This window comes from Papaver somniferum, unplaced genomic scaffold (genome assembly GCF_003573695.1).
Source record: "Papaver somniferum cultivar HN1 unplaced genomic scaffold, ASM357369v1 unplaced-scaffold_107, whole genome shotgun sequence".
Classification (NCBI taxonomy): Eukaryota; Viridiplantae; Streptophyta; class Magnoliopsida; order Ranunculales; family Papaveraceae; genus Papaver; species Papaver somniferum.
The window spans coordinates 12,086,765-12,106,352 of NW_020619603.1; the positions used below are offsets into that span (position 1 = coordinate 12,086,765).

The 19,588-nt window shown below is 35.9% G+C and overlaps 1 protein-coding gene and 1 long non-coding RNA gene across 4 annotated transcripts; both read right to left on the bottom strand.

The window, feature by feature from the left end:
- Positions 1-11,885: 11,885 nt before the first annotated feature.
- Positions 11,886-14,586, bottom strand: LOC113327837. 3 transcript variants are annotated; one of them, XR_003349244.1, is made up of 4 exons: positions 14,129-14,586; positions 13,349-13,721; positions 12,570-12,734; positions 11,886-12,311 (listed from the first exon to the last, which is right to left on the bottom strand). It is a non-coding gene; the product is annotated as an uncharacterized LOC113327837 (long non-coding RNA). The 3 variants fall into 3 exon arrangements; XR_003349243.1 differs by lacking the exon at positions 11,886-12,311 and adding an exon at positions 12,404-12,456; XR_003349242.1 differs by lacking the exon at positions 11,886-12,311 and having other exon boundaries at positions 12,414-12,734.
- A 734-nt stretch (positions 14,587-15,320) lies between these two features.
- Positions 15,321-18,885, bottom strand: LOC113328067. The gene is made up of 7 exons (XM_026575158.1): positions 18,634-18,885; positions 18,402-18,486; positions 17,592-18,169; positions 17,088-17,526; positions 16,720-16,983; positions 16,515-16,617; positions 15,321-16,188 (listed from the first exon to the last, which is right to left on the bottom strand). Exons 1-7 carry the CDS (start codon positions 18,883-18,885, stop codon positions 15,321-15,323), a joined length of 2,589 nt encoding a protein of 862 aa, XP_026430943.1.
- Between the last annotated feature and the right edge of the window lie 703 nt (positions 18,886-19,588).

The following is a 19,588-nucleotide window of genomic DNA, read 5'->3' on the forward strand; positions in this document are numbered from 1 at the left end:
AATAATTCAGAAAAAAGAATGCGGTGATGATTCTGTTGATGTTATAATACTTGGGAATTGTTCTGCTCTTGCTTATAAAGATCAAGTTTTGATTTTTAAGTTCCTGGAATCTGTTTTCCCCCATTGCTTGGAATTTGTTGCATTGCTCTACAGAAGATTCTAGTGGAAATGGTTTTGGAGATTTTTTGTTTTTTGTTTTTTTTTTTGTTGGAGCTTGTTTGATTCAATCAGTAATAGTAATACCCAAGCACCGGAAAATGTCTCGAGCAAAATTCGCTTAAATTATTCATCTAAAATCCTTTGGATTTTGATTTGTACTATTAGAAACAAGAGTGAGTCCCATCCTTTGACATCGTAGTAGGGTACTAACTAACTCTGTTAATTTTAGAGTTCAAATTAGTTCGCAAACAATAAGTGATAGGATTAGCGTTGATGAAAGGCGTGGGCTTGGAGGAATATAATTAACAATCTTTTGCATTTGGCAGAAACCGGAAGAGGGTAGCTAGTGAAGAATGGAAACTTCTGGACATCAATCCAAAGGATTGGATTGGATTTGATGTTTGGATTGATGCTATGAAGGGTCTCTCTCCATGTCTCCACTAGTTTGTTTGCTTTTCTCAAATCTTTTTCCCAAAGGGTTTTGGCTCCGTTTCCGTTCTTTACCAAATCTGGAAATTTGTTGTTTTTATTCTCATTCTTAAGAATTCTTTAATTCAGAGTCATTTTGGTAACACCAATTCCTACCTATGAATCAATCCATAAGAGTTTTCCTAAACTTAACTCAGTAAGAATGAAGTAAAAGTTGACATCCAGCAGGTTCTCTAGAAAATAAGTAGAGCAAAGTAATTACAAAAACTAGCCATGTGCAAAGTAATTACAGAAACTATCTCACTGTTTCAGTAGTCACTAGTATGCAATGGACTGGAAATCATTGATACCTCTTTGTGGAAGTGGGAAAATTTAGATAATCAAGTGGGAAATCGAAATCTGCTTAAACTTGACTCGGATTTTCAGTTTTTGATTGTATGATCGACTTGAACTGGTTTCGGGCACTTTCATAAGGAAAGCACCAGAGCAAAAAACAATGTCAACAAGTTTTGGACTTTAACTAGTTTTGGACACGGATTTGTTGTTCCTCAGCAACAAATAAGAGGAAACGCTTAGTTAAAACAAAAAACAATCTCAACAAGTAACACAGACTATTCGATCGACAAGCAAACACCATGAAGGCCCTATACACCAATTCTTGAAGACATGCAATCAGAAAAACAACAGAAAATTTCTGATGTATCTCCATGAAAGTTGATTAGTACGTCTTCAAAACTACTAGTTTCTTTAAACAACTAAGAAAAGAGACCAGAATCCCATTTGGTATGATACTACTAGCTAGTGTCATGGAGCTGTTGAAACAGATGTCAATTTCTGCAAGATCTTCAATCTTTCTTCAGTGTAATACTATGAAATTATTTATCTAACATTTTGGTGTTTTATTTTTACTATTAGAAACAAGAGTCTCTTCCTTTGGATATCGTACTAGAAAGCTTTTCTGTTAATTCTAGAGTGCAAATTAGTCCTCATATCCACAATGAATCTTTACATAATCACTTACTTGGCTCCTGCAATGGTTTGGTTTGTACATTTCAACGCCACCACTTAATTGCAGAACCCATTCGTATCTGTAATCCCCTTCCCAGAGAATACGTTATCTTCCTCAACTAGTTTGGAAGGATGAAGATGTCATATGTACGATAACTTTCTCTTCTAACTTTCTTCTCTCTGGGAATCTTGAGTTGTTGCTAAGAAGAAGAAAAAGAGATGGTGGTGGTGAGTGACTACTGACCACCATGTATGAAAATCATGTGAAAGGAGGAGTGGTACAGACTTACTTCTTTCATATGGGCCCCACACCTAGAGGATATCCGTAATTTGGCGACAATGGGATGATTCATTGACCGGTAAGGGTGTTGTGTGTCACTATTTTTACCAAGTCTCGACATAAACTGATGAAAGTATTTAAACCAGTGATATCAATAGGTCCAAAAATAGTTGAGGAAACCATGAGTTTTTAAGCATTTAATCTTTAGCAACCCCTCACGCGCGTGATTCGCCCAAGGAACATCCAGACACCCGAAGGCATTTATGGTGGGTTTGTTTGCAGAGTTCACCATTTTTAGGAATTTATAATTTTATGGGATTACAAATTCTGGAATTCATGTAAATTCGTTGTGTGTTGGGTAACTCAATTAAAATCCATAGGATTTATAGAGTTTTCTTATATTAAAATCTTTGTACCGTTTCGCATTACCCCTCAAATCTTAAAATTGCATATATATGGGATTTAGAATTAAGAAAAACTGGGTCCATAAATCCCTTGATAAATTTCCCAGCAAATCTTAGGGGGAGGGGTCGGACTCCTCCTAAGATACCTGCCGTTTGTATTGCGAGATTGCAGAAAGAGGATTTACTTTAACTGGCTATCATGTAACACACCTTACCACACAGTACATCTTAAGAATTTGCCGATCCTCAGTTGTATCAATTTTCTGTACTGTTAACTCTGGGTCAGTCAGATTCCAATTTGTATCATTTTGAAAGGATGTTTAGGTTACCATGTCGTAGCGTGAGTTATTAGTCGTCGCTAATAGCGTTTGTCCTATGTCTTAACTTATTCAATCGCAATTTGTGTTCCACTTTCTATTGAGTATGTTTGCAGAAAATCAGGAAAAGGTCCAATTCCAATCTGTGTTGTTGAAAACTTTTGAATTTTCCCTTTAAAGTTTTTTTATTACCCTTGGAGCTTCTCTTTGAACTGTATTTGGAAGCACATAATCTGTGTGCCTTGTCACTAAATCAATACTCTGTGTGCTTGTTCATATTTAAAGTATGTGATAGATACGACTGGAAGTTGTGATCAAATTATTTTAAAATATCTGTCCCATAAGAACTTTCTGCATTTTCTTTTCTAGTTTTTAGTCGTAAAGCATGCTGAAACACATGAGTTCCTACAAAACAAGATTTTTCATAATTCCTCCGACTTCACTACTACATCTAATCTTTGCACTGTCATCTAGAAGTCGTTTTGAAGTAGCATAACCAAATTGATTTCTTACTTTTTGACTTAGTATATCCAAACATCTTACCAGAAGTTATTTTTTGACTTTCGGAAGCGAAAAAATAATAATTAAAAAGGTATATAATTTCAGAATGATTTCGAGAAGTTAAAAGTTTATCTTTTTGTGAAGCAAATTGCGTGCTTGGATACCAGAAGCACGAGTACTTTTGCTTCTCCAAAAACAAAAGTAAGAAGTACAAGTCAAAAGCCAAAATATTTTGCTTTACAAAAGATCGATTTTTTTGCTTCTAAAAAGTCGTTCTGAAATATTACACCCAAACCAATTTTTAGTCTTTTGACTTTTAGATATGTATCCAAATGCACTATTAAAATGCTTTTGTTTATAACTTCTGCGTTTACTTTCGATTATGAGGAAGTGGTTCTTAGGCAAGTTCTTATGGGGGCGGCTAACCCACCCATTTGCCATGCCAGCTGGTTTGGCAAACTGGCAGCGCCACTATGGGAAAAAAGATAAGCGATCGAGTCTTTACGTGATTCCAAGGATTCGGGCAACCAAACATACAGAGGGAAACGTAATTCTACCAAATCCTCTGGACCCATAAATTCCACCTTTAAAATTCTACATCCAAACCCACCATTAGATTGTTTGCCCATTTAACTGAGCGTATCTGGTTGTTAACTTTGTCATTTTTATAAGAAACATTTCAGTTTTTGACGTGTGTTGTTGGTTTACGTGCTCTGGGTATAAACCAGTAGGATATATATCGACAACGACCAGTGATATCATGAATGGCTTAAAATTGCATGATGATTCTGTTATCTTGTACTTCTTTTCTTTGACTTAAAAGTTAAGGAAAACACAATGGGAAATTTCGGGTTATAATTCCTGGAAGTGTTTGCTTATAATGACACTTCTTTCTTTGTATGAGATGAAAGTCTATCATTTCTCATAGGAACAAGACGTTGATTTTGAACACCTGATGGTATAGTGAGAGGAGTACATCTATAAGGTGCAGTGGTTGTGTGTGGATCCCTATCGACTGGATATGTCGAGGAATGGTACGGGTACCTGTCTAAGTGATGCTATTTATTGGACTTCGTACAACAAAGATGTCGCCTTTTACTTGGCCAAGGAAGCATTTCGATTGCTGCATGTCCCTCCTTCTCTATGCAAAACCGTCAGAATGATGATAGATATGGTCTTGTAGCGCTTGGAAGGCTTCAAGTTGCCTGTGGAAATATGGTTCCTGAATCTTGATGAAAAGTAGCGAGTCGAAGGAGACCCGAGTGTGGTGGAGTTCTTTTTTTTTTTTTTCTTTTTTTTTTTTTTTTTTTTTTGATACTAAAGGATTATTCATAAATTGGTTTAAAATCTTACATAGTCATTTCCTGTCATTCTAATGATATCAGGAGGATAGTGGTTCATATAATAAAGGTATTACGGCTGCAAGCCTTGCTTTTTCAGCCATAGAATGAGCCACACTATTACTCAATCAATGAACTAACTTATAGAACCAGAAATTGAAACTAGAAAATTTATTCTTAACTAGTAAAGCCGCACGCATGATGCGAGTGCCGAAAACACTTTCCATTAGCTTTCCATTAACTCAACTATTGAGAAGGCTCATATTTTCCATGGTCAATATTATTGCAGGGGCATTTTCAGGCTAGATCGGTCAAAATGTAAAGATTAAGGCCACCATAGATCAAAATGGACACGCTATAAAAATAAAAAAATAAAAAGATTAAAATGCACATCGTAGAGTGAGCTCGCGTATCGGGGAAATAGTTGTAGTGGCTAAATTATGGGTCTTAATACATTACAATTTTAGGCAGATTTAAGGGGAACAAATACTGTTTGTTTGTTTGTTTTTTTTTTTTTTTTTTTTTTTTGTAATTGTTAGACACTACGGTGGTGAGGAACTATTCAAAATGCAAACACTCCCTCAACACAAACAACTATGTCAGCGGCCTTGTAGTTGCCTCAAATCTGCCTAAAATGACTGTTGTCTGCTGAATATCAATTTTTGCCTACAAAGATTCTTACTACCGATTTTTTGCCTACGCAATATATCAGTGATGCCATCCATATATTCTAAAGCTTCAGAAAAGGTCTACTTCCTGGACATGTTATCCTCTTAGGTACATCCAGTGGAACAGTCCTTATGTGAACTGTTGTAGTATTAATTTTGCGGTAAATAAGGATTCGTTGCTCGGACTTGAAAAGATTTTTAAAATAAAAATATATACACAATATTTGTCACAGGATCAAGAGATACTAGGACTCAGGATTCCACCAATTCTTATACTCATGCGAATCAACTATTAATTCTACACAATTATAGCTTATAATGATAACAAATATCGACTCTTTTCTTTGCCAAAAATAGATTTTATAAAACATCAATTGTAAATCACAAGCATGGTGCATCAAAAGCTCTTACGTCTAAGCATACACCATCAAACGACATCACAACTAATTAATGAAAATCATAACTCAATTCATAATAGTGCAAATAGTCATAAAAGAATTAAATAAAATTACTCATGCATAAAGAATGGTTTCCTCCATCATCCCAGTATTGGGGTTTATCTACTCATAATAATCATGTTCTCAAAATACATACTTGATGCTCAAAATATGATTAAAAGAGTGAAAAATATAGTACAGTGGTTCTGTGACCCACAAAATACGTCCAGAAAGAAACGATACCAGGGATCTGCAGTAAAAGAACGACACCCAGCTGCTGCTGTTGACGCTGCAGAAAATAAGACTGCTCTGCGCAGTCCGTTCTTCGTGTTCTTCAAGGTCCTCTAATGGCAGCAGCCGCAGCAGGTGGGAATTGTTGTTAATCCTTCTTCTTCGCTCCTATGCGTCCCAAACCTTCCCCAAACTCTTGATAAACTTTTGTGAACCCATCCCATGCTATTTATACACACATAGGGCGATTAAAATCCGAGATAAATCCGAGTATAACTCGGTTTCCTTTTTTTTCACGGAACCCTCTTTACGCGTCTTCTTTAGGTCTCCAACTTATCCCAAACTCTTAGTTAGATATAGAAGAATCTATAGGAATGTATATCCACAACTTAGTCACGCTGGAAATCCAAATTCGACTTAAACAAAACCCAACAGAGTCCGAGTTTTTCTTCTTCCCTGTTTTATCTCCAATCGGTTCTCACGGCTTATCCAGCCACTTCTGGCCCTTAAAATCACCCCTGTTAGCTTCCTATAAGTCTATAGGTAAGCCCAAACATTTCCATCCCTTTAATCGCACTATAGCTCCTTCAAAAATTCCGATCAAAACTGTTAACAAACTCACTTTCCCGCCAAAACTTCACTTGAAATGTGAAGAAGAGATGCCCCCTATCCAGCTCCGGTGTCCCTTTAGCAGCTGCCTGGAAATGGGTCACCCCTTAGTAATTAGGTTACCCCTTATCCAAAATCGAGGGTCCATATAGTGAGTTTTCTGGGACATTTTCCGCACTTTTTCGGGGTTCCTCCGGGGTATTTCTGAGGTGCTTCCGGTACTCTATCAACGGAGGTCCAAACGCCCGCATTTTCAGCCAATTTCGCCGCAAAACCTTATTCTTCTAAAAACACCTACAAATAAATAAAATAACCAAATAAGTATAGAATCGAGCACTAACACTATATACAATTGAGATATATTAGACACATAAATGCGTCTATCAAATACCCCCAAACTTATTATTTGCTAGTCCCGAGTAAATCAAAACTACAAAAAAAAAAACCTAACTCACTGTCGCAGGCATCGTCGATTGCATTTAGCGTATCCAATAAGCCTTTAAACCCCTAGGTGTCCCTAGTGGCCGAGTTATAGTCTCGGGAGGGCTTACAAGAGATATACCCACAAAACCTGTACTCCAGACCTTAGCTATCTACGCAGAACCTTGGAAGGCACTAAAGAATCTCCTTGGTTGGCATACTTATTGACTACAGGAGGAAGTACCCTGATGCGAAATTCCAATTGATGTACACGAGTTTGCACTCAAGCATACTAAAATTCATATATAAGTGACAGAGCCCTACTCAGATAGTTGCACTATGGACATCATATTCGGAGTCAAAACTAATCACATGAATAGATCAAGAAGATGGATATAGAAAAACATGGATGGTTTTGATGTTTACTAAGTGAACGGCGTTTCCCATATTTGTCTGAAGGCCTCCGCCAAAATGAACCTATCCTAATGGATTGAGATATTAGTCTGACTAATATCAACACACTGGCATATACAAGGGAACCAGTGGCCGATAACCTAACTCTAGGTCAACACAACTGGCATATACAAGGGTACCAGTGGTAGACTTTATTGAATTTATTCCTTTTGGTCAAATGGTCTGGTCTCAATTTTTTTTTTTTTTTTTGGTAACTACCATTTTTTTTTCATTTTTTTTTTCTTTTTCTTTTTCTTTTTCAACTTTTTTTTTTTATGGTATCTCAATCACTCTAATTCACCCTAGCATTGGTAACAACTTGAATCGTGAGCCCCACCAAATCACTTAGAGTACATAGTTTAAAAACAAAATAAAATAAAAACAGAAGTGAAAAGGACTCAACGAGATATGGTGAAACTATCATGTTATTTCTAACACCTGAGCTCTGTGCTTTTATGAATAGACTCTTCTAGATGTTGTCATCTAATCAGATTGGTTCCTCAACTCCTACAACCAAAATGCTTCCATCCACTTAGATTAGTTAGTGCAATCCCAAATAGGCATAAATTTCTAAGCTCTGGAGTTTATTTATTCATACTGCAACTAAAAAGTTTCTCCCATACCCCCAAACTTAAATCTAACATTGTCCTCAATGTTCTAAAGATGAAATTAAAAGCATGAACAAGGAGAAACTGTTACCATTTGAAGCAAAAGAGATAAGGAAAGATATTACCGTGTCGCATGAATGTTGGGTTACCTCCCAAGAAGTGCTAAGTTTAATGTCTTCAGCCAGACTTAGAAAAGGATTAGTCAACTCATAGAATCATAAAGTAATAGCCGAAATTTCTGTGGGTCATCAAAACCAAATAGAGCTATCACAAATAAAAGGAATTTGCAGTGAACCAAGAAAATGGACAATACTAGCATGCCCTTACCTAGTTTCCTGATAACTATCGCTAATTGCGGTTCAGGTTCAGGTTCTATGAAAGGGTCTAAATAGAATATTTTCCTCGGATGCATTTCCTCATAAGTTGGATCCAAATTATTAGGTCTTAGAGTCTGGAAAAACTCAAATAAGAACTTAGAATCACAAAATAATAGCCTAAATAACTGAGGATCCTCTAAGTCAATCAGGTTTGACTTACATAATTGACCACAGTGAGAGTAGTGGTCATTCTTAGGAAAATGTGTCGATTCTATTAACCTAAAGTACTTAGGCTTAGTCTCAGAACTTAATATTCGACTCATTTTAAATACAAACGTTCCCACATTTGGAAGAAAACTATTTGGTGGGAAAACAAAATCGATCTGGGTATCATATCTTGGGTAAACCACATCAACCCGAGGATGGGTTTCTAACGACTGAAATTCCTTATGGACATTATGAGGTTCGGGGGAGCGAGTATGAAGATAATCTTGTACGATGGTTGAGGCATTGATGTCAAGTCCCAAGTGAAGGACCTTTCTAAGAGTTAAAGCATATGGAGAATGATACTCACCCCCAAAATTAGAGTTTTCAGTGTCTCTAGTTAGACTGGTCACAATCTCCCTAATTTCTAGGTCATCAGATTCCTGAAAATGGGCAATTGATTCTTCTAAGTCAGGTTCATCCTCATTAATCTCTACGATCTCATCTAAGACTATTGTTTCTAAATCGTACGACTCTAAAACAGTATTCTCGGGATAAAACCGTTCCTCGAAACCATCATCGATTACAGTTTCTAAATCGTTCGACTCGAAAACAGTAGTCTCAAGATAAACCGGTTCCTCTAAACCTTTATCGTATTCGTAAACAAGACATACTACATCGTCTAAAACGGGGGTATCTCTAGTCAAATCCTCGTCCTTTTGAATAGGTGAATAATTGTTAAAATTATTAGGATCTGAACCAGAAATAATATAATCATTATAAGGCTCAATTGGGGTAACAAATTCCTGATCACTATTCCCACATATTTCAGATTCTTCATCAGCACTATCCTCATCATCATCATCATTGCAACATGAAAATGGTTGAACCTCATCTAAAAAAGTAGTGCTACCAATTCTAACCTCGGCATCTTGATTATGCAAATTACTATCCTCAGTTTCAAGGGTATTATTGGAAACACTGTATTGGAAAGTAAGATTATTTCGAGCAAGTCTTTCGTTCGTCTCAGCCATCAACTTGAGGTATTCCTCTATAGAAAGTTCACTCATTATTGTAGTTCTTTCGTCTATAATTACACTATTCATCTCAGCTAACTTACGCGTCGACTCAGCTAACTCCCTGAGGGACTCTTCTAAAGGAGGAATAGGAACAAAGGGATCATAAAAAGGACTACTTTTCAATAGTTTGATTGTATCCTCTAGAGACGAAGAACTAGTACTATAATCTTCTTGCTCGTAAGACTGATGCATGTGTGGATAGTAATTGGGCTCACCAGGGTATGACCCATATCCTTCCAAAGGATGGCGTTCCCAACCACTATTCCCAACATGGTCATACAAAAGGATGATGTCCATATTCAAATTCAGGTCGATAATCATTGTATTGGCTTCTATCATACCAGTTCGACATTCTTAATTGCAAGGGAATTCTACACAATCACAAACAAGGCTGACTCGACCAAATCAAACCTAAAGAATCTAGCAAACAAAAAGCATGATGGCTCCACTTAGATTGTTTTCTAGACCAGCTTCTATTCCTTCGAAAAGGAATTCGTTACAATTTGAGCACACTCCTCTGGAATCAATCCGAGCTAATGTAAGTTGAATCGAGGCGAGGGAAGCTCAGTGGAGATTTGATACCCAAGGCCTCACCGCTATCACAAGGCGGCGCAGTCACGCATTCAACTCACAGAAACCATCATGAACTTTGAAGTGTGCTTAAAGAGCAACCAATATTTTTCGAACGAGTTTCCTATTAAGCTCGTTACCCTATCGGTCTCGTTCTATTCCAAATTTTAAAGCTTAAGTTCACGTTCGGTTTTGTTTTCCTAAGACGGGCAAGAAGGAAACAGTGATGAAATTCGATTCCTTATCTTGATTTGGCCAGGCCTTGCCCTTTACTAGGAAATTAAAAACAGTCCAAATTCGTCCTCAATCAATGAATCACCTTAAGGAATACAGTAACTCGCTTACAGGAGATTCGCGAGTGTTTCGATGGACTTACCTCCCGTACCAGACGGGGGATGAACCGTTGAAGTCGACTCGAGCCACGACTCCTATGTCATGTACGAACCCGAGGGGCCAAGACGATATCGTAATCGTCGTCCTTCCCTGCAAACAATTTGTATTTAAGGATACCCTTCTGTAGGGTTTAAAATTAAAATAAATTGTTCAAAGTCCAGAGTAAAGTCCAAATAAAAAGTCCAAAAATTACAAAAATTATGAAAAATAAAGCCTATTTACAAATTCTAAAAATAAATAAAAGCTATATACAAAAAAAATAATAATAATAAAAATTAAATCCTAAAAAAGTTATGTCTTTTTTTTCTTCTCTTTTAGCTTTTAGCTTTAAGCTTTTTGTTCCCAAGTCCTTAGTATTCCACTTCGAACCTGTAAATCAAAGACACAACAAGAAACGTAAAAAGGAACAAATAATAGTAAAAAATAAAAAAAATAAACCTAAAAACAAATCTATAAACAAGTCCGCGTCGGCGGCGCCATTTTGTTGTAGTATTAATTTTGCGGTAAATAAGGATTCGTTGCTCGGACTGGAAAATATTTTTAAAATAAAAATATATACACAATATTTGTCACAGGATCAAGAGATACTAGGACTCAGGATTCCACCAATTCTTATACTCATGCGAATCAACTATTAATTCTAGACAATTATAGCTTATAATGATAACAAATATCGACTCTTTTCTTTGCCAAAAATAGATTTATAAAACATCAATTGTAAATCACAAGCATGGTGCATCAAAAGCTCTTACGTCTAAGCATACACCATCAAACGACATCACAACTAATTAATGAAAATCATAACTCAATTCATAATAGTGCAAATAGTCATAAAAGAATTAAATAAAATTACTCATGCATAAAGAATGGTTTCCTCCATCATTCCAGTATTGGGGTTTAGCTACTCATAATAATCATGTTCTCAAAATACATACTTGATGCTCAAAATATGATTAAAAGAGTGAAAAATATTAATACAGTGGTTCTGTGACCCACAAAATACGTCCAGAAAGAAACGATACCAGGGAGCTGCAGTAAAACAACGATACTCGGCTGCTGCTGTTGACGCTGCAGAACATAAGACTGCTCTCCGCAGTCTGTTCTTCGTGTTCTTCAAGGTCCTCTAATGGCAGCAGCAGCAGCAGGTGAGAATTGCTGTTAATCCTTCTTCTTCGCTCCTCTGCGTCCCAAACCTTCCCCAAACTCTTGATAAACTTTTGTGAACCCATCCCATGATATTTATACACACACAGGGCGATTAAAATCCGAGTATAACTCGGTTTCCTTTTTTTTCACGGAACCCTCTTTACGCGTCTTCTTTAGGTCTCCAACTTATCCCAAACTTTTAGTTAGATATATAAGAATCTATAGGAATGTATATCCACAACTTAGTCACGCTGGAAATCCAAATTCGACTTAAACAAAACCCAACAGAGTCCGAGTTTTTCTTCTTCCCTGTTTTATCTCCAATCGGTTCTCACGGCTTATCCAGCCACTTCTGGCCCTTAAAATCACCCCTGTTAGCTTCCTATAAGTCCATAGAGTAAGCCCAAACATTTTCATCCCTTTAATCGCACTATAGCTCCTTCAAAAATTCCTATCAAAAACTGTTAACAAACTCACTTTCCCGCCAAAACTTCATTTGAAATGTGAAGAAGAGATGCCCCCTATCCAGCTCCGGTGTCCCTTTAGCAGCTTCCTGGAAATGGGTCACCCCTTATCCAAAATCGAGGGTCCGTATAGTGAGTTTTCTGGGACATTTTCCGCACTTTTTCGGGGTTCCTCCGGGGTATTTCTGAGGTGCTTCCGGTACTCTATCAACGGAGTTCCAAACGCCGCATTTTCAGCCAATTTCGCCGCAAAACCTTATTCTTCTAAAAACACCTACAAATAAATAAAATAACCAAATAAGTATAGAATCGAGCACTAACACTATATACAATTGAGATATATTAGACACATAAATGCGTCTATCATGAACCCTCGCATTAACTTTTTTCACTTGGCATTTCTCCCATCATTCTCCATCCTGAATTTTATTAAAGAGGATCAGGATAAAAGCAAGTTGACAATCTAACATTGCTCAATTCCTGGTTATTTTGAGTTCTTGAAGATAATTAGTTTTGGCGCTTGCTTCCATACCTCGATTTGATGACTCTCTGTTTCATCTTCTTCTGATCTTGCTTTGAGAATAATTGGTACCCTTCATATACATCCACTTTCCATTTGTGACATCATCACAACAATATTGACAGCTCCTTGTCAGCAGAGACAGGTCTGCAAAAAAAAAGTATCCAGCAGAAGTACCTGGTTGCCAAAACAGTGATTAACTATTAAAATGAACTAATTGCACTCGATCATTGCTTGCCTATGATTATCATTTTACTCATATTACTTTGGATAATGAAAGCCAACATCCATTTAAAAAGTCTGTTAACTGTAGAAGTGTGATTATCATACAAAAAAATTTACTCATATTACCATGGATAATGAAAGCCTACATCCATTCAAAAATAACTATCTGTTAAACTACAGAAGTTAACTGAGCTGTAATAATTATATAATTATTAAAAGTGATAAATACAATAACAATCAGCGTTTTAAAATTTGAGCAAAACCAAAAGAATTTTCATCATTTTAAAGAAAAAAACTCCATAAAGATAGGAATTTACGACTCTTTACGAACATCTTGTTCAGTAACTTCCATTCTCAAAGGTGTAATAAATCATATTCATCAAGTTTCACAATTACCAAACAAACTCCACAACCATTATGCCTGAATTTTAGAAAACACCTCCTACTCCCTTGGTCGAATTCAACAAAGGAATTATTGACATACTGATGTTGATCAACTAATTAAGAACTTAACATTTTTATTCACATGAGAACAGTAAACTAAGACAATTAGTTGATTATATTACCTCTGTCGAGTTGTTAAGTAGATGTGGTAGATGCCGAAGCATCCGTGGTGCTTGTTTCTCGATTCGTATCTTTACTCTCACCTACAACTGTTTGTTGCTGCCGCTTAAGGTAAGCAGAAGGACAACCTTCACGATTTCTTTCTTTTTGTTCTCGAGTCAATGCACTTCTTCTCTATATCGCGGATACGGCGGTATTCTAACATTGATGCCTATCATTTTCTGATGCAAAGGTGTTTTCTATTCTCTTGTAAACACTACAGTCATTTTCCTATCTTTTTCTCTTATCTTCTGGATGTTCTAGCTCTTGACGCTTAGCCTGCTCGATGAGTCTTGATCTTGTACGGGTCTGGGGATGGAAGCATCCATTTGTACTCTGTGTTCAAATGAAATTCAGCACTTATATATGTCAGTACAATAAAATTCTGCATAAGAAATGTAATACAAAGGCACATTTTGATTAGGGATAGTAAACTGAAACAAACATAGCTGAAAAAATTGGAATCAAATTTGTTGATATAATTATGCATACTCGGATAATAATTCTTTGATAGAACTGTGTGTACTCAGATTGAAATTGTGCGAACTCAATGGGGGACGACAAAACAATGAGAGAAAATCTGGAAAAATTGAACTGTTGGTCTAGAAAAATTAACATCAAAATTTAAATCAAACATAAGTTGAAGTAGAAATCATGTAGTATTAGGTTGAGAATGTAAATCTTTTGTCCTAGGAATTCTGTCGAACAAATGAAGCAGGAAAAAAGGTGAATTTTGTGCAAACCTGCCTTGTGAAATATGGAATACTTTGTAGGTGACGCTGAAATCCAAATCTCAGCTGATTAATTTTTTCTAAGATGGAATCATAGTCTTGTTCAGCTATTAATTTCAGAATCACAATGTTATTCGTCCGTCACCCTGAAATTTCTTCTTCGTTTAGAAACCTAAAAATTCTTATTTGGTAACAAAATTTGGCAGAATACCACAGTATAGTTCGATCATTTTGACGATTTGATTTGGGGAAAGAATATTGTGATTAATTTTGGGGAAAAGTATTGTGATTATGAAAGGAGAAGATTTCTTTGCGTGAATTGAAATAAGAAGTCGATAGTTTTCTTTGGAAAGTAGAATCAGCAACGTCCCTTTCAGATTTCACCGAAATTTCACGAAGATACAGCGGAATAATCATGAACAGGGAGCGTTCTTTCAGATTCACTCGCAGCAAAACAATCAGCAGCTACTGAATAAACGCGGAGACGGAGGGGTACAGTGGTCAATTCCTGTCGGTCCGTTGAAAAGATCCCTTTTCTTTATTATAGTAAGATAGGTGAAAGCAAATGTTGGTTATGCCAATGTATCCAAGAATCCACCCTTTGCAGAGAGTTCACCACATTGTCACAATCCATTTCAAAAACCACCTTCTTGTAGTCTAGATGCTCCATGTATTCAACTGCCAATAACAAAGCTTTGCACTCAAAGTACTCAGCTCCAAATTCTGCTTCCACTTCCTCATCTAGATTAACACCTTGGACCCCTAGTGTGGTACCTGCATAGTCCCGAATAATCAGTCCAACACTTCCCTTTTTAGTATCATACATATAAGAAGCATCAATGTTTATTTGACATAGTCAGTTTCAGGAGGTACCATGTCTTTATTATAGCATGATTACTATCATTTGCCCTGGCAGTAGAATATGAGAGGGTACACTGCTGAAACAAAGTCTGAATTCTAGATATTGTACTATTAGCATTTGGTTTTGTATTTTGAAAAACCAAGTTGCATTTGTCCTTCCAAATGTACTAGACAGTGCACATAAGTTTACAAATATAACCTTCATCTTTAAAACTGTTACCCAGAGTATTAGTGTGGCTTGAAAACCAACTTACCAACCAATCATGAAAAAAATTGTAATCCTACAAAACAATTGATATGTTAATATTCACACCTAACCAGACTTACCTTGCATAAGGACAATCTAGAAAGATATGAAAACTGGTTTCCATATAATGATTGCAAAAACTACAATGATACTCTCTATATCCTGTTTATAAACTGAAATTTTCTCTCTAGTTGGCACTATGTCTTTCAGACACTTCCATAGAAATAACTGAACTCTATGAGGAACTCTCATATGCCAGAGATTCTTCCAAACCTCTTTAGGAATAATATCATTACTTATAGCATTATTGACATAATCAACACATAAAGTATTGTAGGCACTTTTGACTGAAAATTTACCCTTTCTATTTGGTTTCCAAATTAGATAATCTTGGCCAGTCAAAGGAACATTCATATTGAGAATAGTTGTAGCAGTCTCATGGTTAAACAAAGAAACAACAAGATCATTATTCCGAGTTCTAGTATTTGGGATAAAAAGATCACAGACCAAGCTATAAGAATTTAGACTAGAAAGTCGCATTACTGAGACAGATGGACTATTATAACCTATAATCCAATTATCTAGCCAAATGTTAATTTTGGTTCCAGAATGAACAACCCACATGGAATGTTGTTGAACCACCTCAAGACCAGAATAAAAGCTTCTCCATAACCAAGAACAATCATCTTTAAGCTTATCAATATGAAGTAAACTACCATTATTGTCATACTTAGCCCTAATGATCTGCATACAAAGAGAATCATTTTCATTACAAGCTTTCCAAGCAAGTTTAGTGAGCATAGCAGTGTTAAACTTCTCAAGGTTTCTAAATCCTAGTCCACCTAAAGGTTTAGGGATACTAAGTTTATTCCAACCTGTAGGACAGTGACCTCTATTGTTTTGATGACCCCAAAACAAATGTCTTTGTATGGAATCCATTTTGTCAATCATGGTATTAGGTATTCTAAAAAAACCCATTTGATGAGTTGGTAAAGTGTTAAGAACATGCTTAACCATGGTAGATCTTGCAGAGTGATTCATAGTTTTCCCTTTCCAATTTTTGAGCCTAGTACCAAAGGATTGCATGACAGGATAAAATCTCTAGTTTTGTCTCTACTTATTAATAAGGTAACTCCTAGATATTTATCGGAATCCTTCATTTCAGACATTTGAATTTGAGTAGCAAGAAACTGTCTAGTACTGGGACTGATATTGTAACTAAAGTAAACACTTGATTTGTCTAAGTTCAAGACGAAACCAGAAACTTTACCAAACTAATCTAGAACATACATAATACCATTCACATTATGCATATCAGCTTTAGTAAAAATTATTATGTCATCATCAAACATTAAGTGAGTGATACTTGGAGCTTTTCTGGCTGCCTTAACACCTGAAATCACATGGTTAGTTTCAGCATATAAGATAAGTCTAGAAATATATTACATACACAGAATAAAAAGATAAGGTGAAAGTGGGTCACCTTGCCTAATACCTCTTGAGGGCGTGAAACACTTAGTAGGAGAACCATTCAAAAGTATAACAATTTGAGTAGTTGAAACACACTGTTCTATATAACCACAAAATTTCTCATTAAAACCAAATTTCCTAAGAATGCCTAATAAAAAAGGCCATTCAATTCTATCAAAAGCCTTTGATAGGTCTAGTTTTAGAGCCATAGTGCCACTACTTCCTTCTTTGTGTTTCATAGTATGTATCATTTCATGAGCAACAATGATGTTGTCATGTATGGCTCTCCCTGGGACAAAGGAATCTTGATAGGGGGAATAAGGTGTTTCAAGTATGGTTTTATTCTATCAGCAATTATTTTTGAGATGATTTTGTATACTGTGTTAAACAAACCTATAGGCCTGAAATCTACTGGGCTTTTGGCTTTATCAGTCTTAGGAATCAAAGAAATATAAGTTTTATTGAAAGTAGAAGGCATAAAACCATGTCCAAAAAAACTTTGAATAACAATGATAACATCATGACCAACTATATCCCAATTGGCTTGGTAAAAGCCAACCTGAAAACCGTCAGGTCCTGGAGAACTCCAGGCTGACATATGTTTAACAGTATTATGAATTTGATCCCCACTAGGAATCCTAGTGAACTCAAGATTGTTCTGGTTAGAGATGATTGTAGGCAAAATATCAAAAATAGTATCAGATAAGCAAGGTGTAGAGGTTTTACTAACATACTCAAAATGATTAATGAGCAAATTCGCAATGCCATCTCTATTATCATACCAAACACCATTAGCATCACACAAGGAATCAATATTTTTCCTCACATTCTCCTATTGGCCAAAGTATGAAAATATATAATATTATTGTCCATTTCATTAATAAAATTATCACCAACTTTTTGTCTATAAATTTCAGTTTTAATATCAAACCATTCATCCAAATTCTTAGTGAGACTAATTATCTTATCATGCTGATCAGCAGTAATAGGAGCTTTCTGAGCCATTTCCAGTTGGGTTTGAATATTACTGATATTCCTATTTATGTCACCAAACTCAATTTTATTCCACTGAGATATTCTTAGCCTAGTGTTTTGTTTTTTAGAGACAAGTTTAAAAGCAGGAGATCCATGAGTATCATTATTCCAAGCAACTTGTAACTGGTTTTTAAAAGAAAAATGTTTCATCCACATGGCAAAGAATTTAAAAGGTCTCCAAGTTTTAGGATTGTCATTAACAGTAGGAGAAAGAAGAATAGGACAGTGATCAGAACCAGCTTGAACTAAATGGAACAACTTATCCAGAGGAAAATTCATGCACCAGTAACTGTTTCCTATAGCCATGTCAATTCTAGATTTTCTTATGACGGTGCCATATTTATTACTAGACCAAGTAAAATCCCTACCAGTATAGACTATATCCATGAGACCACATATATTCATTTGGTCTTGAACATATTTGTCATCATTAGTGTAACCTGTGCTATTATGCAAATCATGAATATGGAAATTAAGATCACCTATAACTATCCAAGGTTGCATTATATTTTCACTAATATTTAACAAATAATCCCATTGCTCCTTTTTTTTATCAGAATAAGGGGAGCCATACATGAATGTAACTAGTACTTCTGGCTTATTAGGTTCTATTCTAGTAACTATATGAATCATATTATTAGAGACATATTCTATCAATACAGACATGATTACAATAGTTCAAGGAGTTAGCAAGAGCTTTCATTCTATCACAATCAACTTTGGCTTCAGATAGGAATAAGAAATATAGGGATTGTTTCTTAACAAGAATAAAAAGTTGATCTTTAGTGAATTTTTTGGCCAGACCTTGGATATTCCAAGCTAGAAGATTCATTTTTGGAACTAGAATATTGCAACAACTACTTTTATGCAAAAACCAAAAGGAAAGTTTGTGAAAGAGAATTACCAAATTAGCAAATGTCTCATTCATTCCATGGAAGGTCTCCCTTGCATTTTGATCTCCTTCCTCAGCCAAGTCATGGTCCATGCCATCTATATCTCCAGATGAAGTAGTATTTCCAGTACCTTGAGTACGATTTGAGATGCTAACATTACTGCTTTCATCACCTCTAGATCTTTTGGTTCTTCTTTCCTCTTCATGTTCCTCTTTTTCAGCATTAATTTGTCTTATGCTTGCTTCACAAATTTGTTTCAGCATTAGATCCAAGTCATCTATTATGGAGACGTTGTAGAAAGAAAATAAAACAAGAAAACTTATTAATGGGCCTTAGTGTATGATGATTATCCTAGAACTAGCCCAAGTTACATCTAGAGGAGACCATGGGCCGGTACGGGCAAGTTTTTACCCCATTAGCATCCAATCCAATTCCAACATCGAACGAATGTTGTATCGTGAAAATATTGGTTTTTGATTTCAAACTTGGCATCCATATCCATTCCAACGTCCAATGAAAATGCGGATGATCAGACTGGGTACAGATTATCCAGTGATTATGTTTTAGTTAAAATTTATAATGAAGAAATAAAACCATCGTAGATGACTTCTTATATAACTTACATATTCTATATATGTACATAAATATAAAAGCGCAATGGACAATACCTAGAGCAAACACTTTAAGAATTACTAAACCATATATATATTTTCTAAAAGCTACATAAATGCCCTTAATCTGTAATCCGTTGGATTTCAAAATTTTCATCCTCATCCATTCTGTTAATGAGAGGTCCGGGAATCCATCCGCAAAAATATGGTTGGTCCTGAATCTCCCGATTGATTCCGCAGATTACGGGCCAAATGCTAAACCCCTAATCACATCCATGGCTACTGCTTTTCTCCCTCAACATTAGCCATTCTCGTTTATGTTTTCTCTAAGCCAAGGTACGACCTTGAACATCAA